The sequence below is a fragment of the Dufourea novaeangliae genome, unplaced genomic scaffold (assembly GCF_001272555.1).
Source record: "Dufourea novaeangliae isolate 0120121106 unplaced genomic scaffold, ASM127255v1 scaffold101, whole genome shotgun sequence".
In the NCBI taxonomy this organism is placed as follows: domain Eukaryota; kingdom Metazoa; phylum Arthropoda; class Insecta; order Hymenoptera; family Halictidae; genus Dufourea; species Dufourea novaeangliae.
In genome coordinates, this window is record NW_015373989.1 from 4262460 (window position 1) to 4288233 (window position 25774).

Consider the following 25774-nt stretch of genomic DNA (forward strand, 5'->3'; position numbering starts at 1 on the left):
GTAGAACCATGGAAAACTCGAAGGAAGGGGATATGAGTTCACTATATAAGTCCACTACTGAATCCACGGTGAGCAATTTGTTCAAAAAGACCAGAGTGGATAACGATCACCTCACAACCATAATAGAGTCTGATCCATCTTAAACTGCACGTGAATTAGCATCGATATTCAGTTTCCCCATACCCACCGTATCGTCACATTTGGTTCAAATTGATAAAGTGAAGATGTTATATTTAATTTCTTAAGTTTCATAATTTAATGACCCGATAATTGAAACACAAACATTCGTGGATGTCGACTTTGAAGCTAAACGATGACTTCGGTGTTTCGACGAAAACCGCGTTGTTTAATGTTCAGGAATGAATTGTACCTGGGCAAGGTAATCCTACAAGCTGAACTACCTCAGCTGTATAATCGCGGAAAAGTTTGGCCAGCCACTCTGTCAACAGTAGTTACCATCAAAACTAGAAACGTACCCATTCTGAAAGCCCCTCCTCCATCCAGCAAAATCGCCAGAAGACAAATCGTAGTGGCTCTACTCTCCGTGGAACCCATACACCGTCTCTATAATTACCAATCAACTTGCGCCATATCCAGAGAGAGACCACGATTACACGTGGATCGGCGCAATCACGGAAGTCTCGATCGCAATCTATGCAAAAACAGGCAGCGTTCGGTAATTATAGGATACCGATACGATATCCCCCGCCGATAATCACGCGCTGGGATCATAACAGTCCCAGCAAAAAGCCGCAAGAAAAACGCGAACGGGGTACATATCCAATCGGGAAGATTAATGATCTATATCCCCATTTCGCCGCCCCCCCCCCCACCCATTGAAAAGAAAAAATAAAACATTCAACTTAATCCCACACGAGGAACAGGAACCGAGTGTACACAGGCGTTTACACTCGACGATTTTTCCCACTTCCGTTTTTCCTCCGCGACAGAAACATTAGCGCTTCTAGAATGATCGAAACAAAATGGCGTCTGTTTGGGGGGAGGTGGAGGGAGGACCTTGCTACGAACGCCTCGAAGAGAGGCAGGAAACGCGAGGCGCGTGATGGGAGTGCGTAAGTCGGTCGACCACGAGAGAAGGACCGTTTCGTTTCCTTCCATTTAGCCCGGTTTCGCCATTTAAAAGAAAGAAAAAAGAAACAGCCTCACCGATCCCGCCGTTGCTATCTTGACCGGAGGATCGATCCTTCGAGCGACACGGGGTGTATGGTATCGCGGTTTCGATCGACTCTTGGCTTGGAAACAACGTTGCGCCCTCGAGGAGAGGCTGAGGGTACCGGGCAGCCCACCTGGCACGCGCATGGAGCCCTCCATCTGCGTTCTCACGGCTTCGACGGACATTCTCTACCTGCTCTTGAGTAGAACGCGCGCGCCCGCGGAAAGCGATGTTCACGCTCTGACGAATTTTACCCTGGTGAACAGGCTGGTATACTTATGTCTGTGTGCTCCTGTCTTCGAGGATCGATCGATCGGTTTCCTTCTACGATGCTTGTTGGCTTCCGGGCCAGAGGACGTCGAGTATAATGGATACAAATCGAAGAAAGATCCGTCGGATACAGGGAGATACGAGGATAGATAGAGGGGACAGGGGATTGGGAATTTGTGGTAAATAACGCGTGAATCTGATGTACTATTGGAAAGTTAACGGGAGGATCGAGAGATAAGGGGAGAACGAAGGTGCTAGGAATCGTGGGCTGGTTATCTTGTTTTCGGGGTTTCGTTGGGTACAATTAGTTTCTCTTTTCGGGGTTATTATGTGCGGACGGTGGATGAATAAGATCGGGTTGACAGATAGGGTGGCGATAGGTGAGCATTGATTTGTAACGTATGGAAAGATCTTGAGATTATTTTCTGTGAAGTATACACTAGGTACCGGCCAAAATTATGGGACTAGAGCGTGTGATTGATGGAGCAGTAACTTATTATTATGTTATAAAGGTCACGGAATCTCAGTACTAGATATAAATCATTTGCTTTCAGTGTTAGCACATTTAGTTTTATCAAATCTTTGTGGAATAATATATTTTTCTTTATTTAATTATCAGACTTGGTCCCATATTTTTGGCCCATAGTGTATGTACGATGGTCTTACCTACTTTTCAGTTCATTTAACCTCAGGGAGTCTTGGAATTGTATGTAAACTTTGTTCACGAGTTACTTGTTACATATCAGAGCAGTCTGTTCTCGGGATTCCATAATGTTGAAGTTTATTATTAAAAGTTTCAGAACGAATAGAAGTTTAAAGACACTTCAGAAAGAACGATCTTGTGGATCGTATTTCACCATAGAATCCAGTTAGCGCTTAACCGACTGAAAGTTTCTCGCGGGAACTTGAAGCGCTTAAAGTTTTCCTACTGTGCTTTACCATATATGTGTATTAACAGGTTATATTTTAAACGATGCGATGAGAAATGAAAACTGAGGCGAACGGTATGTAAAAGCTACAAATAGTTTAGGTGACCGAGACCCATTTTTCCTATACTTTTACATTTCTGTGGCTCCTGAAAATTAAAAAAATATATGAAAAGTATTACCTGTTGCTCTTATTATCGAAAAACTTGCCCACCCCAGCTGTACTATATAGTCCACTATAAAACGACTCTAAAATTTGCAATCGTCATGTATTGTGGTCAAAATAAAAATGACCCACTTTTCACAGGATAAACCTTATTTCAGAACACGATTTTGAGACATTTCATTCTTTATGAATATTGAATACATAAGGACTGAACATTTTAAGGTGTCTATACTGTCCCCAACAATTACCCGACAAGAATACCTTCAGCCAACGAACAATATACCATGCGTAGCCACAAGAAATAAAATAAATATCACCAAAAAGAACACGAAAAGAAGCCAGAGCCAAAAAAGCAAATCCTCTCCCGTTCACGTTGACCAATATAAGGTAACACTACCGTCGCACATCCATCAGCCTTCACCACCGAAAAATCCTCAGGCTCGCTTGGCATGCATAGGGGTCCAGGAGCGATCGACACAAAAGATTAGAAGAACACCGTATCGGGAAACGAATTTCTTCTGGGGGGTAGTATCGCGTCAAGATCGCGCGACGGATACGTCGTAAGAGACGCTGTTCTAAGGAAAAAGCGTCCGCTGTTTCTCGTCCCCCTCGACGCCGTGACGGATATATTCTCGACGCGTCGGGACGCCCGCACCTCCGAGGGCACGTTGCGTCTTGTATTTCATATTCATGCAAAAACGTCAAATAACTTTCACTGCGAAAATCGAGCGTGGGAGGCCTGCGTTTGATCCTCTCCGCGTCCAGGGAAACCTGATGGCGTCCCGTTGACTATTTGCGCACGCGCGCGCACATGTGTCCGATTCCCCTGGGTGTATTTTCAGCGTCGTCGTTCTCTTAGACGCCGAGTCGCCCTAACGAAGCGATCAAAGAAGTCGCGAAGGTGTATTTCAATTCCGTTCGGAGCGGTCGTCGGCCGTCTGCCTGCGCGAAATTTTCGTACGAACGACGAGAGACGATTTTCCTCGGACCTTTTGATATCCGCCGACCAAAGATCGTCGTGGAATTTGTCGCTCGCGACCTCGAAGGCCACGGTTTAAGGGTTAAGCTGGGCGCCTCTTAAAACTCACTTTTGATCCCCCTCCGTTCGCCTTTTATCGACGGCGAGAAAAGAACTAGCTCCGACAAGGAAAAATAGATACTTGAACAGGGGATCCTGCGAGTGTCTCTATCACTGGTTACAGACGCCCGGTCCTCCTACACTATAGAAAATCGATAAATCGACGAGCCTGTAATGGACAAGCTTACAAGCTTGTATCCTGTAGCGAGGAGCGCACAATGGTCGACAAACCCATAAATCGACGACGCGGGGCCAGGTCCGATCGAATTGAATATCCCCGCCCTCCGCAGGTAGCCACAAATTTGTACGTGTCCGCTCGAGGATCCCCCACCCCACGGGTGTATACTACCTTTTGAAACTGACGAGTGGAGTCTACGGAGGCGTGTCTAAATACACTTGTAAGATCAATAATACAGTTGTCATGAAGATTGCATCAGAAATATTCAGGAACTGTTTGATTTCTTGCGGAGATCTTTATCTTTCCAATTCAATATCCTTATCCAGCTTGATCTACCAAATTCTAGAAACGTTTCTAATAGATCGGGCTTCTATTTGCCAAACCGTCCATTAAAATGTATCCTGTACGTATCGACAAGAGAACAAGGAAAGCATCGCACACTCAATAGGTCGTACAAAGACCTGGCTAACCGCAACGATCCAAGGGTCAAGATCGTAGGAAGATAGGGCACGCGGTCGATCGCATGCGTGTGAACTTTTGGGTTGCATCTGGCGGTGGCTTAAGTAACGGCCTCCAGGCCCTGGTCGGGAGGACCTGTATCTTGAAGGATCTTCATCTGCCAGTGGACTACCTACGTGGAAGGTGAGCGGCCGAAGAAGAGGAAGACGAGACCAAGGAGAAAGGAATATTCTACGCGAGGTCTATAAAGACGCTCCCGCGAACCCACAGTGTCCTCCCTCCCCCAGGGGGGTTGACATGTTTATTTCGCTCCGTAATCTTCTCGGATTACGTTTGGTCGAACAGCACGAAAAAGAGATGAACAGAGAAAGAGAGAGAAAGATGGCGCGGGGGTGGAGAATAAAAAGAAACGAAACTGAAGAAAAGATAGTCTTAGCCAGGGGCGGAGAGACCGTGTACGGTATACCTGGGTCTTTGACCACGTGTTTCGCGGGTCGATTGAGGTTGTCAGAGAGCTCGAACGACCATAATTTTATTCGAATAATAAATCACCAACGAAGACTTTAATAACATAAGCTTGTTGCAACTTACGGTAAAAATTGACTCGTACAGAATGAAACGTTTGAATTGTACTCGTAGAATGTGGAATATTAGACCATGTTATTGGAGTATCAAAATCTTTATGTTTTATCGAGGTAATAAATTTATCCGTCTCCACCGGTGAGCCCTTAAGCGGTCGCGATCGGTTTAATACATCCCGAGTCCTGTTTCGAATAATTTCACTTCTCCCTTCTGGCGAGAAGCTTCATTTGTAGCCGGCTGGAGAATAATAGTGGAAACGCGCGAGCATGTTCGCGGAGGAAAGAAACCCCTCCTCGGGAAATTTACGACTCCCATGGACCGACGTTTGTGTATACTGGGTGATCCTGGAAACTGGGACGGGACAACGGTGATAGGGGAAAGTTGGTCGAAGGGTGCGTTAAATGGCGCAGTGACGTTTTAACCCTTCGTTGCGGTCCTTGCGTGGCTCCAATGAATTCTAATTTCTTTCTTAAACGCTTTTCATTCGGAACTGCTAATAAATATAAGATTTTATTAGAAAATTTAGATAGAAGATTTCAGTTTGTCAGAATACTTGAATGAAAGACTTCTATTTATTAGATAACAATATATTGCAATGTAAAAAATAAGGAGTAATCTATAAAATAGATTATTCTAAAAAACTAGTGTTACTCGTCGTCTTGCAATTATTCAAACTCCACTTCGACTAGTTCCATCTTTCCAGAATCACCTTGTATGTTGCTCAATGCTGAACGATCTCGAAGGATATAGTTGCACGAACCGAATGTTCGTGCGTAAACGGCGAAATTTGTTATGTATTACGTAAATGCACGGAAATTTATCGCACGCAGCGGCGCAATGCTCAGGTCATAATTTATACGGCGCCAAGATAAAATGCGTAATATCCCTGGGCATTAGAAATGTTACGGCGTGCGTTTCGTTCGGCGAGATTACACGGCGGAGGAGCGAGGCACCGTGGAAGAAGTTCCTAAATAATACGATGCCGGTTTCCATGACCATAGTCGTCGAGGTAATCGCGCTACGTTTCCGGAATCTCCTCACGGTCTTCGAGGGGTTGGAGTCTAGTTGGATGGTCCCGATCGATCTTTGCGGACCTTGGAGTTTAAGCGAGGGAAGGGATGGGATAACTTTCGTTAAATGGCCGGCTCTTATTAGTTTCTGGAGCCTCCATGAGGAATAGACTGAAATTCAAACCATTGTTCAGGGAGTGGATAGGTACTATACACTTCGAATTTTCCATGAAATACCGGATTTCATAAGAAACAAGCGAATTACTCATTGGTAAATGTGTTTCTGTTTCATTGGCAAGTATTAAACTGGTTCAGTGTGATACATCGCTCGCATAAGCACCTTTTAACAATCTCCGTAAAAGCAAAGGGAATTCAAGTACGTGCAAGCCACACCTCCAGGTGATATGACACCGTGGTAGGGTAATCTGTGAATGTAGAGACCGCAGGTCCCCTGTTTAATGGTTGGTCCCCTATACGAGTGAGTATAGAGATTAGGAGCTGCTAGGGACATTGTCCTAGCAACAACACGAATCATTGAGGGGCATTGTACGAGATTAGTCCCGCTATGCGACACTGCACTTAACAACTGCAGCTATCTCCCTACCCTGTTCACTGGCTGCTACGTCACGAGCTCTTGATTTGGCTCTTAGTTCTGTACTGGATCAATCGAGACCGCTCACAGTCCAAAAGATATTACTTCGCAAACTCTATAAAACTGTTCGATCTACAACGTGAAGGATAAACAAACTCTATAAAACTATTTGATTCACAACGTGAATAATTAATAAACCCTATAAAACTATTCGATCTACAACGTGGACATCGACACAAGGGTGTTAAAAAAATTATATCCCGTTCAAGTATCGGAAACGATATCCGTAGATCGCAACGAAATAAAAAGAACTGGATTTTCTATCTATCTTCGCCATCCGTCCCTCCCCCGAGGAACACCGAAACTCAATAAAACTTCCCCTCGTTGGAACTATTCGGCGGGAGAACGCGCTCCTTTCGAGAGGCAAACAATCAACGGCGAATTCCCTGACCGGGAAACGCAGCTCGAACGACGCAGAACGTGGCTTCGTTCTGGAGCAGTTTCCGCTACATTAGATCCACCACCGTCGAATCGCTTCGTTGTTCCACCTCCTGTGAAGGGGAGGGAATAGGCGAGAGAAGAGTCTATTCCGTTGCCTGGCAGACGCGGAATAGAATCATTCAAGGGATCCGAGGAAACCGGTAGCTGAATGTACTCCGGGGAATCCGGCCCCGTTGATTCCCCCCCTGCGTCCTACCTGTTGTCACGCGATACCCAGGTTGCCCTTCGGAGCTTTTAAACCGCTTTTAAGTCGCCCAGCCGCGTTCACCTCGAAATCCCTGGGACTGGTCGGGTGAACTGGAAGTGCGGGGCTGAACGTTCGTATATCTGGAGCCCAGAGTGGTATTAAGTCACACTTTTTTAGGGAAGAGCAAATCAAAGGTGCAAAACACCTTGTATGTTTGGAACCTTTCGGTAAAAATTCTACGAGAATAATCTGATGAACATTCCATTAATTCCCCTGTGTGATCGACTTTACACTGTTTTACAAATACGAACTTAACCCTTTGCACTCGGCTGTCCCCTCTGAAGGGACAAAATGTATGGAAAATTAGGAATTCATTTTTAGACTATTATGTACCTATATTAAAAACGAGACGATTCACAAGGAAATAATTTTGACCATCGGAAGATGCGAAATATTCGATACAGGAAACATGTAAACAGTCATTTTTTTTAAAAACTGGACTTAATACACTCTGGCTTTAGGGTCCAGATATGTATATCTACCTAGACCAGGAATACGAGAAGACGAAGCTACAGCGGCGTATCGAAAGCGAAGAACTGGACAGCTTGTGTGCTAGGCGGTCCGCTTGTAAAGTGGCGAAGAAGAGACCGAAGCCGCTGGAAACAGGTCCTGTGAAAAGAAAGAGCTTTTCTGGAGCGGGTTGGGGGTGAATAGCACTCGAGGTTCTCGCTTATCCCGGTGACGGCGGCCGGAAGGGAGAGGCGACACCACCGAGAGAGAAAGAGAGGAGGTGGCATTCGTGGCAATTGCAGTGTGAAATGCCATGTGTTTGTCCGCGAGTGAACGGCGCGAGCGGTACGACGTCGCTCCGGTGTCGAGTGTTTTAAGCCTTTGAGTGGTAATACCGGGCACGTTTATAAATTGAGTCCTCGTCCTGGAGGATTAGACCCAGGTCTCCCCGGGTACGATGGGAAATCTGTGTAGGGACGCCCGATACGCTCGCATAATGCGCGTTCCACGGGCTCTTCTCGCCCTGTGGATTATTCCGCGTCATGAATCTCCCGAGAGCATTCTCGGCCCCCGTCGCGTCTCTCTGTCCTTTTGCCGAGGCTCTTCGTTCTATCCTCCTCTTCGCGCCGTTCACATACTATATATCCCTTTCATTCGCGTTTCTCTCCGCGGTTTCATCGACTTTCTGCGTCCTCGAGATAACGACCCGACGGGGAATTATCGATTTGACGGCCGCCAAACACCCCGTCACGTTTTCGATTGCGGACATCGGTTCGCGCGTCGACACGGAATTTCGATATGTTTTAGCGGCGGTTGCGTGTCACGATGTGGATCTGGGATTGTTGTTTTCGGTTGGCGGGGGATTTGTGTACCTTCTTCGGGGAATCCCCCTTTATGAGATTCGTTCCCAATTATATCTAATGTCTAGATTGGGGTGCACCGAATCGAGGGTATGATACTCTAAAGTACAATGGTGTAGGTGGATCGGTAGTTAATTGTCTATAGGTTGAAACTATAGTTTCGATACAGGATACTTCGTCTTTTGCAAGTTGTACGGTTGTAAAGTATACAGCTGATTTGACAACGAAATAGATACACCGCGAACAAACCCGCGAACGCCGCCACAAATCCAACAAAGGGCCTCGAACGGACATTGACAAACGATCCTACTGTCGCATTTCAATCCGCCAATAGGAACGATAGAATCGTAAAAGTCCACGTCGACAGGTTACCCCGCTCGCGCATTTGTTTCCATCGGTTTCCATCGAAAATGTCCCCGGGGGCGGAACAACGCGATCGCGCGCGGCTAGACCCGCGTAAATATTCAACTACGACCCGTGTTAGGCTGAATAGGTTCATTGAACGGAACGTTACTGCTGAAACCCCTGGAATCTACACCTGCAACCCGGCGGATACACAATAGTACACGATTATTTAACGAACGTGGATAACTCTGCCTCTGTCGGACAGAGATGGACAAATATAGATAGAGTTTCGAATAACGAATAAAAGATGAAAAAGTCTTTTGCTGTTTTTAATAGATTGAACGTGGAAATTCGAATTTTTATAATAATATAAGATATCTTGTTGAATGAGGAGATACTTGGAAAACAATTATTTAATCTTATTAACTGTTTTAAGGCCAGGATGATGATTTTAGATACTGCTGTTTTTGGCTGTGTATTATTCGATCAGAATTGTGCTAAACTCTGTTGTCAGGCAACCGTGGAAGATACATCTTGTTGAAAACTTCATTGAATTCATCTAATTTAACCCTTATTCGTCCCTCGTTATCCTAATTTAATTTATCCCTCGGTATAAAATTAACACAGTGGTAAAAAATTAATATAACAAAGAGGTAAATTGTTAAAATTGCAAATTCTTTAAAATGAAAGTCACGGAGTCTCAAATAAATTTATCTACACAAATTAACACAAGGGAGGGACGAGGGTTAAAATACGCCTATATTCTGGGTGTGCTGAAACTAAAAATAATACAACTCAAATTGCATATCACAAGCCCGGAAGAAACGTGTCACACATCGAAATCATATAATTTCTCAGGTAGAACGAGAAGACACTGATTCATTCGTACTATTTAATGCATTAAACAAAGTGACACTAATACTCGCTCGAAGTACTGGACATTAACTTACGAAACTTTTCTGGACGATCAATCTTTTAGGCACTAAAATAGAAACTCTTTGACACGATTCTCACGGAGCTGCGATATACATACATACTACCACTTCAATCAAGAAGACTGTCACACCAATCTATTGCTAATGGTTTTACCGAGATGTAAGAACCACATCTGATTGGGGATTAAGAAATAATCAGACTGAATAATAAAAGACCACGGGAAACGAGGGAACGGTAGACTGCCTCGGGTTTCCAGAATTTAATTCCTCCCACGCTACATCCAGGCAGTAGATTCGGTTCCTGCGATCGGCAATCAGAGGAGGCCGTGTTTCGACCAGACGAATCGTCGTTAATTATTAACGTCGTCGGTTATCGACCAGAATCGGCCAAGGGAAGAACCCCGTAGGAGATCCCGAAGGTTTCGAGGGAACGAATGAATGGGCGGGACAGGGGCGAAATCACAAACCCCCCCTCGTGCTATCCACGGGGGTTGGTTGGTTGCTTGCTTGCGGGGGAAGGGAACGGAAGGCGCCACGAGGAAATTTCGCGTGCGGGAAAGTGCGGGCGGGTGCCGGCGGAATATTTAAATGGCAAGGGTTGCCAGCCGGTGCCTAAGTGGCACTCTCGCCTCTCCTAACCGTCTTTTACGTTTTCCGGTGGAAACAACGAACGCTCCGAACGTTAAATCCTTGCGCGCGGGGCCGTCGATACTCTTTCCTCGGGCCCCCATCGCGTGCCACCGGGAGGTTTCAATATTTCTTTTTCATCCGCTTTTTTTTTTCTTTCGAGAAAAGAGCAACAGCCGGAGCTCGTATTTTTTCTCGATGGAGACGTGCGCGCCCACCCCTCGTACGGGTGGTCGTCGAATAATAAACCGTAGTTTCCGCAGTTCGACTGGGAAGACGTCTTTTTTTTTTTTATATTTTTTTCCCCTTTCACCCTCATTTCGAGAGTGGGACCAGGTTTCGGGCGGAGGACGTTCATTTGAAAGATTTAATTTAGACCGAAACGAAAAACCTCGAAGGGGTTTTTAGGTACTCCTGGGATACGAGTACCGTCATTGAACGAAGACTGAAACTCCGTGCAGTTTAACGTAGGAAGAATTTAATTCGTTTCCACTCGAGCCTCGTTCCGTCGACGGTAATGGCAGTTCCAAACCGTCGATAAAATTTGTCAAAATGTAAAGAACCTTTAATCGGTCTGGTATTAAATCCTGATCCCGTCGACGGCACTCGTACAACGAACGATAAAGTTTTCCTGCATGCTTCTGGATCCGTATTACGTCTGGTCTCGTATTTACAAATCTTCTTTCCTCTGCTTTACAGGTGTAATCCTCCGTCGGACGGTTCTCCGGGTGAAAGTGTGCAGTGTGACCCGAGTGTCGAGGTTCACCGGGAATATCTTGCGTCTTCTCAAGGCGTAAGATGAACGAATGACCCGCGTGACGGTGACACGTACGCGATGAGGCCGAAATCGTGTTCCCCGTTCCTGCTGTTCTGCGTGCTGCTGCCGGGCCTGGTGCGACCCTTCACATCCGGCGAAGGTGAGTAATACAAGGGGCGTAAAAAGCCAAAAGGGAGGGTGCGATCAGGAAAGCAACGTGGGGGAGCGCCGGATCGCGTGGAATCGTTAACGTTCTCGGTTAATTTCAGTTCGTAACGAGCTCTTCACGCTTGTGGTCGTCTTGGTTCGGGATTCGAAAGTTTTCCTCGTGGCACTTACAAGGGAAGCGCCCTAACTGCCCGACATTGATTTTAACGGGGTTTTGTAAGATGATAGTATACAGGTTGTTAAATATATTGTGTAAAATATTCGGTATAGAGATTCGATAATTTTAAAGATATAAACAATTGAAGCCATTAAAACTTGAAGATATAAAACAAAGTTATCAAAATGGCGTTGCCAAAGTAAGACAAAAATATTTCGATGAACGGGAATCGATCCCAGGACCTCCAATTTTCCAGCTAAGAAACCTACTTCGATAAATTTTACGTATATTCATAGTACAATACATCTTAAAGGTACGTAAATTTAATTATTTATATGTTTAAAATTATCAAGTGCCTACACCGAATATTTCACATATATCATTAGAAGCCTGTGTACTATCATCTTACAAAACCCTGATAAAATCGAAATCGAATAATTATGGTCCTTCCCTTGTCAGGCAAACGAAGCGCGCGGCCAAACGCAATTTTCCGCAGAGTTCTCGGCCTATGAACGCTTGCCTAGAAACGAATGCCCTTGCCTCGTAGATCGCAACGATAATACCGGGAAAACGGGGAAACTCGTTTCGAGAAACGAGTCTGTTACAAATATTTTATGGCCACGGGATACGAGTAATTAGCTTGCGGTTGTAGATAACGATTTTATGGTTCTCGCGTGTAATGTATCGCGGAGAAGAGTGGCTAAATCGTTTCTCGAAAGCTTCTTTGAAGGTGAAGGATCGATTCACAGATTTGTGAAATTTTCTTTAGACATTGGTTCAGGTTCTTGTAAATTAAACCCTCCTCCGTCCTTCATTTTCCTAACTTAATTTGTCCCTCGGCGTTAAACTGACACAGTGGTGAAAAAATGGATATTGTTAGGACAAGGTATTCCACAGCACGACATTTTCTTTATTAATTCACAATTCTAACTCAACACAAGAACGAATTATTAACAGAACTTAATACAGAATTTTGTACAATAGATATATCAGAAATAGATTATGGGAGTTTACGCAAATTTACAATTTCAGATATTAACACTAACTTTATTAAAACCTTTATTTTATTGTATTTGGCACTTGGAGAGATGCTACAAATGCATAAACATCCACAATCTAATCAGAAAGGATCGTTGCCGAAGGATGTTTATATCAGACTCTCCCCTGGTAATATTTTTAAAACGATCTACTCTTGACGACCCCTTCGAGATTGAATCATCTTCAGTTAGATGATAAAGGGCGTTTCACCAGAATGCAGGGCGACTTTTCATCGCGTAGCAATAAAACGAAGAGACAAACAGTTAAATTTGCAAATTCTGTAAAATAATAGTCACGGAGCCTCGGTTAAATTTATCTATGCATACGTGACAGAATAACATAATTTCTCAGGAGACAAATATATAAAATCAACTTAAGATCGAAACACGATCTCTGTGATTCATAAACGAACCGACAATGATTCTGTCGCTATACAAGCGAGAGAACATTGCTCACAGAATGACCCACACATGACCACTTTCATCGCCTCGGTATCAGTCTTGAAGAATACACATATATACATAGGCCAACGAAGAAGTCCATTCTTCCCATCATCCATCACCCATTAGCTATTTATCACGATACGCTAACGAAGCCTCCTCGTTGAACGAAAAGATCTCGCAACGGAGAGGTGATCATACGTTGAAATTCTCGGAAAGTTCATCAGATCCGCTTGGAAAATCGACCAGGTTGAAATAGAAACGCGAAGTCCTGGTCAAAACGTGAGAACGACCCGAGGGACGCGCGACCTCCTCTCTCGGCCCCCCGTTAATTATTAGCGCGGCTAATATTTTTTTTTTCTTTTCCGCGGCGCGCCAGCACGGCGGCCAGGCGAAATTATGACACGATATCACGTCGCGATAAATCGTCCGGGTAATTATTCACACGCGCCCGTGTACGCGCGCGTTTCCATACAGCCACGGGGACACGCGCTCGCGTTGTACGCTGCTCTCACCTGTCGGGTGAAAACAGCCTCACGGTCGATATTCTTAGGCGCCTCGTACGGTGACGACGATGTTTCATCCTGACGATGGGTCTGCCGCGAGTGAAACGTCGGCGAGTGCAATTTGCAGCGGGAAGAGGGGGCGGTGGCGTCTCGTTATGGACGTGTGCACGGTGCTCATGGTCGGTTATGGCGTTAAGGACTGTAATTATACTCGGTGAAACGAATATTAGTGACATCGTGGGATACTTTAGGGTACGAAATGACGGTGTCGAGTATCGATTGGAGACGGGCCAGAAGTTCTGACAAACGAGTTTACCATGAAATTATCATACATGTGGAAGAATTTATGAGTATCCGTGTTAGTATTCGAAAAAAATAGCTGATAAACTAACCAGAAACAGCTTTACTGGATAGTAATTTGTCTAATAATGATCGATGGTCGTTCGATGGTCTTTACAAAGTCTATCTTAAGAAAGGATCCATTCTAATGGATTCCCAAGAAGTCCCTATATTTGTTCCATCGATGCTATAGTCCGAGGGAAGACTAATGAGCACGGATGACTCTCTATGAGGTCCTCTAACCCCGTACTGCGCGTTAGAGGTAAACCACACCGCGAACTTTCCTATCGCTGTATGTAACAATCTTTTTTTCTACCACCCGACGAACGGCCATTCATCATTTGCCCGCGTCGCGATGACGAGGCCGTGAGCTGGATGTCGGTGGACGCTAATTAGTCGGCCACGTGGTCTCGCGGGAGTCTGGGCGAAGAAAGGGCACCTTCACTCGCGGACGTTGAAGTCGCTTTAAAACTAGCTCCAGGGGGGAGAAGGAGGGAGCGTAATCCATCATCGAAAACGGCTGGTGTAACGTAACCGGCCGGTTATGCCCACCACTAATCAGCGACGCTGACTTGCCGTATAATTAGATCTCTGCCTGAACCCCTTTCCTCTCCTTCCTTCTCCTCTCCCTTTGCCGAGACCACGGTGCTCGTGACTAGCCCCGTGGAGTACGGAACACGGGCTTCCTTTCTTGAGCGGGGAATCGCAAAAAGCATGTCCGTGTTCGGCTCCCCCCTGTGCGGGCTGTTTCGCCGCCGCGCTGATTGCTGACGTACCCTTGGATCATCCGGCGTCACGATCGATTGCGTCGGGTACGCTGCGCTGGATGACCCGTAAATCACAAAGCAGGGGGGACGGCCGCGTGTGTAATGTTGAGAAAGGATTGCGTCCGGTATGATGAGACACCGTTAATCGCAATCTTGTCAGACCTTTATGGAAACTTAACGATCACGATGACACTTGGCAGTGATACTCTGTTCTTTAATAAGGGTTGATGCGTTTTTCGCCATTTCGTACTGTAGGGGATTTTGCGTAGGAACCAACCCTGACGTCGTTTAGTTGAGATTCTAAATAGTTCGAAACTTTAGGACGCGAGAATGTTCACGGATTTACCGCAACGTAGGTTTCGAACGTCCTGGTCGACAGACTTCAGCTAATGTAAACCGTCTCAAGAGTTCTACTTCGTCCATCGTTCGTTGAGGGAAGTATTTTATCGTTCACTGGTGGAACACAGATGATACCTTCTATTAGAAAAGTCGAAAACGAAAGTCGATCTCGATATTCATGGCTAATAAATTCGCGACTCGCGTCGATGCGCCGAAATCGGTTGGCCAAAGGTCGCGTCACGATCCCGATTTCGGATTCCGTTCCATTCTTCCTCGTCTCCGTTATCCGCCGTCCGGTCGCCAGACGGAGTATAACAGTACTACTCGCTCGTCTGGATTCACCGGGTCCCGTGAGAACCTATTACTCATCCGCGGAGCGGTACAGCCGGGGCCCCGTTCTGCCCCCCCTCCCTTCGATAAGTATCATAAGTAAATCGCGATCAACGTTCGCGATACGACTTTCGATCACGTAGCGGATGCGGTGGTGCCTCGGAAGAAGGATAGTGGGAGGTCGATGGTGGATCTCTCGTAAAATCGCCGCGGGGTAAAAAATGCAAACGCCGCGAACGCTGGTTGGTGGGCTTGCTCGACCGAGCAATTACCCGGTTGGTTCTACGGGGCCCGTGTTCTCGAACCGACAGCCGCGTAGAGGAACCAAGGGGGGCGCGGGAGCAGGAGGGAGGGTGGAGGAGAGTGGCGGGCGTTCGAATGGAAAAAGGAGAAGAACCAGGAAAAAAAAAATATGCGCACGAGTGACGGGAGAAGGGAGAAAAACTCTCTTTAATCTCTCTCCCTGTAGTCTCTCATCGGCACTGACGCCCGACCGCGCTCGTCTCGGTTCGGCTCGGTTCCTCTCTCCGGCGAAGCCCTCCTCTCTGTTTCTGCCATTCTTTTCCAACGCCGCGACGAAAGGTCGGGTCAGCTTTAATTATCGTAAATCAAACGAGAGAGCGGTGGTGCGCACAACGTAGAGGACGGTACCGGCCGGTTGTGCAACCGCGATTATTGTTGAAATCACGGAGAACGACGGGGAAATAGTGCCCACGGAGTAAAAACGCAATCGGTGAACCCGGTGGGATCGTGAAATATCGAACGATCGAGTTACGACATTTGCGGTATTTTTCGCGCGACGAGAACGCCCGATATTCCCCGGCAATTGAACCGATCTAACGAAACAATGAGATTTATTCCGATTGTTCGTGCAATAGGTTCCCATAGTAAGCGCGACCGTCCACCGGTGGGCGTTAAGGAGATCTGGAGGGTGTTCTAATTATTCTACTTTCTTTATTTTCAATTTAACTTTTTAGTATTCAAAGATTACACGCACACTTGGAAATTTTGATAATAGTAATAGTTTACCCGATAGAGGCACTGAATAGAAGAAACTTTGAAAAGGAGGCAGTGAGTCAAAAAAGAATAGGGGAAGCTATGGTTAATTGTACATGGAAACTTATATCGATAAATCAGGGCATCGAATAGATAACGGATGAATGAAATAAACATTAGGACAGCATCGACGAAGACGAACCACACACGAGATCGTGATTCACACTAGTCACGGGTAGAGGAGGGGGCGACAGAAGGCTTCGCAAGTTTTTCCCCGGCGTGGCGGTTCGATCTCATCGTGTCGGAGATTCGAATCTTCGGGCACTCGCAATTTCAATGCAAATCGGTACACGGGGCTGCCCATTGTGTCTCGACGAATGGAACGATGAATCCGCAAAACGCAGCGACGTGAAATTTTGTTCCAGTTCGACGGCTCGACGCAGGCACAATGGGCAACAGTGCACTGCGATTCGAGGGCGTCGTTACCGATATCGCGCACGGGGTAGAGAAAGAAGAGGCACGCCGCAGGAGGCGAGCACGGGCACGCAACCAAGCAGTCGTATCTGATTCTGTTACTCGGTTAATTACACGCCTTAACGTGGGTCCTCCTCGCTGCCTGATGCCGCAATCGACTCGTGTAATACGCATCATCACCCACCGGCTATCGCGTTCTCTATACCTCCTCCTACTCGCTTTTAATATTCACCCTTTTGCGTTCGCGCGTTTTTCGAGCCGTTTGATTCGTTTAATTCCCCTCTCCCCGTCAACGGCCACTGCGGCCCGTTGAAAAATTTCATCGTGCCCCGCCACGAAACAATCGCTTGATGGATGAACCTCTTGCTAATGAATTGCTTTATGTTCCCGTACGATCCACGGAAGTTCGAATCGAACGATGAAGGGTGCTCGTCGAATCGTTCAGTGTCCCGAAACCTGGCGATGGGGAGATAAAATATAGGGGTGATCTTTGTTTGGCGGGTTGCTTCTGTACAGTACAGGGAGGAAATTTCTGGGAAACGGAAACTTATCGAATGCCCTCACCACAGAGGCTAACACGTCTGGAAAGATAACTGGCGGGATGGTGGGGTGAACAGTGTGGTGGGGATACATATTTGTTTTTTTTAAGTCTGTAACTGTAAAAGCTTTTTAAAATTTTCAAAAATTTGTACAGGGTGACAAACCTCGACTATTTGACAACATAATCAAACCGAGAAACTTGGAATATGTTACACAAGTTTGTAGAAATAAGACTTTCTTTAAAATGATTCATTTATTCCTTTTGTACCTACCCCTACGGACAAATATATACTGCAGATAAGTCGAGAAAAAAACAATTAAGAGAACAGCTTTTTTAAAATGATATTGTTATTTAATCTATAGGTAGACATAAACATAAATACAAGCATAATATAACACCAGAGACTGCAGAGGATTTTACAGAATTGAAACAAACGATACATAATTGAAGAACATAATATAAATTCTTTCAATAGGATACTCGTATCAGGAAGATCGAACTGTCGACAACTGTTATAAACCATTACGCTACATTTCTTTTATAACAATTATTACATTCGTCTCGTCTTACGTTTGTCCCGAGTCTCCCCTATCGGGGAAAGTATCCCCGGAGGGGATAGGCTTCAGGAAAGTTATCGAGTGTCCACTGTACAATATTCTTGAAAAATGCAACTGTCGTACCGTTCTCGGTGTGCCGTTCCACCACCTGAGAAATCTGTCCGACCGAGTACACTGACCGCCCTTTAACTCTGACCCCTGAACCACGATTCCGAATACAATGCCGCGGTCTCGTTGGTCGGTACGGCGCGCGCGGCGTTCGAAGATAATCCGGGCGCTGTCCAAACGAAACGAATCGTCGGGGCTTCAACCTGATTTCATCTCGGCATCGATCGTTGGGGAGCAATCGGGTCTTGCCCATCGATTCCACCACGGACGAACCCGTTCTTCCCTTGGATCTATACGCTCACGAGAGCGTGTCTCTTACGATATCGATCGAGAAAAGAAATCGACGGTCCACTTCGAGAGGTGTATCTCTCTCTCACTCTCTACCATTCTCGTTAAACGGGATGACGGCACAACAAAGTTCTCTGGGAGCAGGGAACCCGATCGTAGCAACTTGACTGGCATTATTTCGGACCTGGAAGGTCGTGATCCGTGAATGGCCTGCCGCCGCACAATGGTGATTCGAGCGGGTGCCGTCTCATTGTGTATACGCTCTCGACGCGGGACGGACACCCTCGACACCGGAAGTAGCGCTCTTCACTTCCATGGACCTTGCATTCAAGAGAAACGTTAATCTCTCTCGTGGCGACACACCAGACGACGCCGCCTCAGGCCGTCACCTTTCCACGAAAGTCGTTCGAAATATTTGGCTTGCACCTGGCGCTGACTTCTCGACGCTGGAATAAGTGTCGTTCCGGATAATCCGGGGTCGGAAGTCCTCGCTCGAAAGAGCTCTTCACGGGGGTAAAGGGGACGACAGGCCGGGAAGTGGAAGAAACGAAAGTTCACACGAACGGTGTAGTATTTCGTTTAAGTGGTACTCTCGTGACTCTCGATGATTTCCAGGTACTCGAAGGGCCGTGCAGAAAATTAACGAAACTCCGAGGAGAGAAAGACAGAGAGTGTATTTATACCTCGTCGAACACGCGAGGAACGGTCTCGTCCGCGAAATCGGTTTTCACAGAAATTTCCTTGTTTACCACCACCACCCCCCTCCGTCCCTCAAACTCCTTTCTCTCGGCAAATTAACACCCTTCAACGACCCGGTGTCAAAGTGTCAACAAGGGTCAGCGTTGCACCTTGATTTCAGACCACGTTTACCCTCGCGTGAAATTCGCGTATATACCTACTACGCGTAGCCACGGGAAAAAAGGAGAAAGAGTCAAGCGGGTCGGGGTCAATGAAGCCCGGAGCGTGTTGCTTCGGTCGGTGTGCTCGGTCCGCTGAAATAACAAGCCGCGTGACACGAGAAAACAGGGAAGCTCTTGTGTGTCTCTACCTTGAGTCGTCTTGCTCCGTTTGCTTTTGCGATCCGCCACACCTAAGGACTCTTTCAGTATTGGATACCTCGTTCGACCTCCGGTCTCTAGCTATTCTCTCCTATCTGTCTTCTATTATTCTGTTTATTCTATCGCACGCGGTACGGTCTTAAAAGGAAGTAATTAATGAGAAAATGTGAGTTCTATTTCAGAAGTCGATGTGTCTACATTCATTGAAAGCCTTACAGCTTCCATAGCTTCGTTTCCTCTAAAATACTTCTACTTATAATATTCTCAATACTCGAAGTTCTATGAACCATCATACCCATTACAGTGATTTCTCGATGAGTGTTCGAAGCCTCCTTGACCCTGAACATAAAATATTTCATAAACTACCGTTCATATATTGTTGAAAGAAATATTGGCTTGAGAATTCCAAACTCCGTCACTGTGCTAAACTATTAAAAAGGCAGCGTTACACCTGGGTACCTCTCCTTGTCAATACCAAGGATCCTTAGAGAACACTCATAGAGAATTTACCGTATTACACTTATAATTATCGCCATACCCTCGAATCAGATAGTCCTCAATAATACTAAAGACACGAATACCCTATCATTAACACAGAATCATCCCCAATCGATCCCCTCAGTCCAATGGCAGTACAACGGATCTTCCATCCTCCAAATAAATTCTCCAAACATCATAACAATCCTCTGTTTCACATCTTCCCGTTCCAATCTCTCGATTACCACCTTAGACTCACTTTCACCCCCATTTCACCCTGTTCGCCCCAACCTCGGGGTCGCTGCGCCCCGCGGACCGTGCACGAGCGTCGGTGGCGTGGGTCCTTTGTTAATTAAGAGGCGTCATGTGTGGTCTCCCGGCCGTGGGTACACGCTGAAACTGTACACGGGTTGCGCCCGTGTCCTACGTACCGCGTAATACGTGGTCAAGCCACATAACAGCCACGCGATGCTTCGCGTGGAACGTGTGCACACAGCAACTGAGCGACACAGTATTTCCCGACAAATACACACGCCTACACACACATATGTTGCAAACGTAACCAGCGTATCCAACGGAGACACGGCTAACTATCCCGAGGCAGGTCAGCTAACGAGAGGCCTCGCGCGCGGAGATCTCGTGGCAGTTGATTCGACCTACCCCGCCAGATGAGACGGGGACACCGCACACCGTTCCGCTGCGAATTATCGGAAACCGATGGAACCTGCCTCGATTTTCTTTTTTTTTTTTTCTCTCCCTCTTCAAGCTACCCGGTCCGTCGCGCGGGAGACTCTCGCGTGTCGCGTGACGTCGCTCAATTAAGTCCGTCCGGTAACCCCTGCCCTTTCGGGGGTTCCTTTTTTTTTGTCCCCGTTTACCCGCCCTTCACCGTTCTCTTGGACCCAGAAGCGATGTTTAGACTCGGGGGTAGTAGGTGTATTTGCCGGCAGCAATTACCAGCCTGGTCGCGTAAAAAAGCAGGGCTCACAAAGGGCCCTGGCTGTTTCGAAGGTGTAGGCCGATCTCGCGATAAATCGGAGATTAAGGTGAACGTGTACGACAGGGAAGGGCGTGGAAAGAATGGCGATTCTTGCGGGAACAAATTCGGTCGTTGAGATCAGTGTTTATTGGACGTTGAGCGTGGATCGACGAAGAACAGACTGTTTGACAGAGTGTCTCTGGCGATGACCGTAGGACGTAGTCTGAACGGGGGGATCTTGATGGGACGTGACGATGTCCAGAGACGATGATTCTTCGCGCGTTCTGTTGATGTGTATAACCATACAATGGATGGTGGGATATAAACTTTGGAACAGGATGATCAATGTTAAGCGGATTATCTCGGCTGTTTATGAATGATGGTTTAAAGGGGGTTATGTGGTTGGCTTGGATAAATAAGATGTAAATTTTCTTCTTCTAACATTTACTTCCAAACAGTAACAGGAAATATGCAGTGGCTGTCAAAAGTTTCCGATCAAATTGTAATTTCACTATATCTTTGTCGTAACTCTTGTCAGGCCTGTATTTGTTAGAAACAGGAAAGATTATCTGCATACAAAAAAATGTTTAATATCACCAAATCCTCGATTTACAGTAAATCCTTGCTGTGTGTTGGATGGCTTCTCGGCAATGAACATTAAATGTTTCATAAGATAAATATCATTGGCTTCAGAATTCCAAGCTCTATCTTTAGCACAGGCTAAACCTCATTAAAAAGTCAGTGTTACGACTTCGAACACTCATCGATGATTTACTGTATGTACTTGCCGTCCAATCCAGCATTACCTGCATAAGCTCACTATTCCAACGAACCACTTGGCACTTCTCAAGTACGAAATGTAATTTCCCAGTCGGTGAGACAGTTCCACTCGCGGCAATCGATATTCGCCAATTCGCAATCGGGCAAGTTTTTTCCCTATCCGGTCGAACACGCGCACGTTACATCGGCCCAATTAAGCGTCCCCCGTCTTTTACTCTATTTTCCCTCTCGTTTCATGCAGCCAGGGGGAAGGGGAAGAAAAAACGCGGCCCTGGCTCCGGGGCGTGGGTGAATTAGCGTCGTACACGAACGGCGCTGTTACAAGTAATCAAAGATACGGCCTCGTCGTCGTCTATACATATACAGGGTGGACTACGAAACGTGATCAGCTTAGATTATTCTACTGCTAGCTGTTCGATCGAAAATTTTTTTGCATGCTTAACCATCGGCTCTGACGTCACGAATACAACTAAGCAGTCCTTTCTTAACCGTTTACGAGAGTGTATTGCATCTGATGGACGCCATTTTTAAAATTATTTTATCTCTTTGATTTAGAAGAAAGTAAAAATGATTTCGTGATGAGAATGAAAAGATGGGCATACAAAAATTATAGCTTTATCTACAAAAAACTGAAGGTGACTACCAAAAGTCTGGAGAAAAGGGTTGACAAAAAATTTGGTACCAAAATTATAGGTTTATCTAAAAAAAAAACTGAAGGTGACTACCAAAAGTCTGGAGAAAAGGATTGGCAAAAAATTTGGTACAGCTGTCTTAAATCTCTCCTTGAATCATGTTATACCAGCTAGAATCTAAGCTGATCACGTTTCGTAGTCCACCCTCTATAATACACGTCCGAAACGACCAACGGGGAATTTACGCGCGGGTCCCGGGCTCGTCGAGAGGAATTAGACGGAACGATTCACGCGGAAACTTTATCGGCGGAACCGATCACCGCAATTATCGGGAATCGATGGAAATCCCTCGTTCCGCCGCGCTCGGCCTTCGTCCCGATTAAGTCATCTCTCCGTCTTCTTCGTTAACGATGCTCAATCCCCCTCCCCCTCCGATCCGATGTTTGCGAAACGCGTGTACATAAAACGTCCCGCGAAACGAGCGGAAAAGAGGGCCGCGGCGCGGATCCGCGAAAAGAAAACACTCGACGGATCGTACAGCGCGCTTCGCTTATTTTAATCGTTACCGGTTACTCGGCTGAGGGCGGGGAACCCCTTTGAATTCACGTGGGTTGGTACTAATGAACCGAATGGTAATTAGAGCTGGCTGCTCTAACGAGAACCTCCGGGGAATGTTATAGTCTTAGGTCGTAGGAAATACATATTGTATCGGGTACAGAGAGCTTCTCGCTACACTTTGTCGTTACTAGTTTGTATGAATTTTCGTTTGATCAGCTCTAGTGTGCAATAAGATTCGTTAAGGGAGAGTGTACTATGCAGATCTACAGTGTCAACCAAAAGTATGAGACCAGGATTAATGATTAAAGGAAGAGAAAAATATTGTACAGATATTTCATAATAGTAATATGCTATAAACCTGATTGGAAATTATTTGTATATGTACCGATTTCCGTAACTTCTATTATATCGTAACAAAATAATGAGTTATTGTGCCATCGAACATTACCTCTGCTCCCATTCTTTTCTAGTCTATCTACACACGGTATCTATAAAATAAGGAACCACTGTTTCTAATTTTGAATATTTTCTGGATTGGTCGATGTCTCTCGAGGCTGCTCGAAGCTCACAAAGCGTGAAAATTAACGGAAAATCTGAAGTCAAGGACGACAGCGACTGGGACTAACACACCGACCGCTTGTTCAACGAGATTTGGTTTACGACACGTCAATTTCTATCGAGGACGAGGACCCTCGACAGAATTGCACGTGGTCAGCAGAGATGCTCGGAGTCTGTTGCCAATAAATCTCCCACATTCTTTCTCATTCCCATTTCTAAAAGGTTACTCCATGGTAGACTAAATTTTCCGTGACAATGTGCTCGACGTTTCAACGCGTGTCGCGCCGGAGAATCTGTGTGTACGCAGGGAACGAGACGGGCCGAGAGAAAAAATTGCGAATTCGCGAACGTTATGGCGTCATCGTCGGCGCAATCAACGATATGGCTCGCGGTGGTGAGTCCAAAGTGGCTAACGAGGATTTTCGTACGAACCGATTTGAACCACGAAAGGGAGGGAGGGGGGGTAGAACTAGCCGATTCCGCCGGACCTCTTCGGACAGCCGATCGAGACCCATTATCGGAAACCGATGAAAATTCTCTTTTAGTAGTGCCTCAATTCGCCGCGGGTACGTCACGCCGTCGAATTCGTTTTTTTTTTTTTAAACTTATTTTTACCCGGTTTTTTTCCCTCCCGGTTCCTGCGTTTTTTTTTCCACTCGGCCGCCGACGCTTCTCATTTGCCCGTTGCCCGATTCCTATCACACCGCGTAGGATATTGAAGGTATCTGGTCCGGCATCGGGTATAAATTCTGACATTTTTTCCGCGCGAGGGAAATTTTTCGTCGAACCCCTCCCCGCCTATCGTTGCCCTCTGTCACGCACCTGGACAGCGTGAAAAATAACGAGGTACGACAACGATAAAAACCAGCGACGCGTGGCTGTGACGTCTGTCGATCGCTCCGTTTGACGCCCATGAATCTTATCGGACCAGCTACGTGAATCTTCCTCGAAGGGGGTGCATTTTGCGGAATTGCAGGAATGGATCGGGATACATACGAAATATCGACACTTCGATCAAACAACGAACAGATACGTCGTGGTATTCTTTAATTCTCTGTCATATCGTTCTCTGAATCAGTGGTTCTTAACCGGTGTTCATCAGGACCGCGAAATTATGAAAGTGGTGTAACTAGCTAGGAAACTACCCTTAATTGAACTGTACCATAAACTTGCACGTTTCGAGTGTTTCAGTGGTTTGGTGTTCCACAGATCTATCTTACAATCAAGTCTTCCGTAACTTCGTGAAGGTTAAAAACTACTGTCTTAAATTTTCCTTACGTCACTCCTCGTGTTTAATCCCTTCGACTAATTCTCGACACATCGAAGACTTTCAAATTAAGGGTGAATACTTTCGAGACGAACTATAACATACACGTTCTTGCGCTCTGTGTTTTAATCCGTCGATCCCTACTTCTCCATGTTACCCACTAGCAAACTAATTCCTGAAACGTTCGTGATCCCTGTCGCGTGCTCGATTCACGGCGGAACGCGACCGACCGCGGTGCGATAGGCGCGACCAGCGTGCCCGCTCGACAAATATAGAGACTTTATTCGCGACACGTCACACTTGTTCGTTTCACCGGGTCTTTTTTTCATTTTTTTCTTTTTTTTTTCATATTTTTTTCCCCCGTTCGAACGTGGTGCGAGATGAAAACGATATAGAGGGGGGGGGGTGTGGGGGTGGCACACCGATTATCGCGATGAAAATTGTGGCCCCCGGCCAAATGTCGCACGGGGATAAAGGTCTAACCACTCGTTGGCGGGAAATGCGTCGGACTTGTGCACCGGTGCGCCCCGTAAATCCGAAAATTCATTACTGCAGGGTGCCGCCGCCACAGCGCGATTGTTCGTAGCCGGAACGCGGCGGAGTTTTGGGCTGCGAAACGCCCGGCATTAATGGTTCGCCGTCAGGATTTACAAGAGAGGAATAGGGGGCGAAACGAGGGGGCGCCACTGGTCATTGTTGACAAGCAAATATAGAATTTTCACGAGTCGCCACGGATGGTACGCCCCGCACGAATAACACGTAACTCCCGAGCCCGAATTAATAACTCGATCGTAAATTACGATTACGGGCTTGTATTTAGAATTCAAATGACTGACTGCCAAACACACACACACGGCCTCTCACTCTCTCTCGTAGACTCGCGTGATCGTGGCTGATTGCGCGACTCCCTCCTGCCGTGACGATGACGATAATCCAATTCCGCGAATTTATTGCGCGCCGATAATAAGCAACGGGCATTCGTTTCGGGTAATCACCCTCGGTTCTCGCAAACAGACTTCGGTCGTTATCGTCTCGGCGGCGTTTACGCTTCGAGACCATCCTAGTCACCTGGTCCCGAGACGTGTCCGTTCGAAGATATCGTTAAAACGAATTGGGACTCTAGTGGAACTCGATTTTATTGTTCCGTAGGTTTAGAGTTGACAAAATTTTCATGAAATTAGGTATCGAACGTTTGCATTGTGTGATCCAAGGTTGCTAAGAGTAGGGCCTTTGAGGTCCATATGATGTATTAGAAAGTAC

At 46.3% G+C, this 25774-nt stretch overlaps 1 protein-coding gene across 1 annotated transcript in view; it reads left to right on the plus strand.

Annotated features, from left to right (window-relative positions):
* Positions 1-11235: 11235 nt before the first annotated feature.
* Positions 11236-25774, plus strand: part of LOC107187667 (netrin receptor UNC5B-a-like) — a 34017-nt gene continuing 19478 nt past the window's right edge. Inside the window, exon 1 of the mRNA XM_015575810.1 lies at positions 11236-11317. Coding sequence (XP_015431296.1) covers positions 11236-11317 — 82 coding nt within the window. The remainder of the gene's footprint in view (positions 11318-25774) is intronic.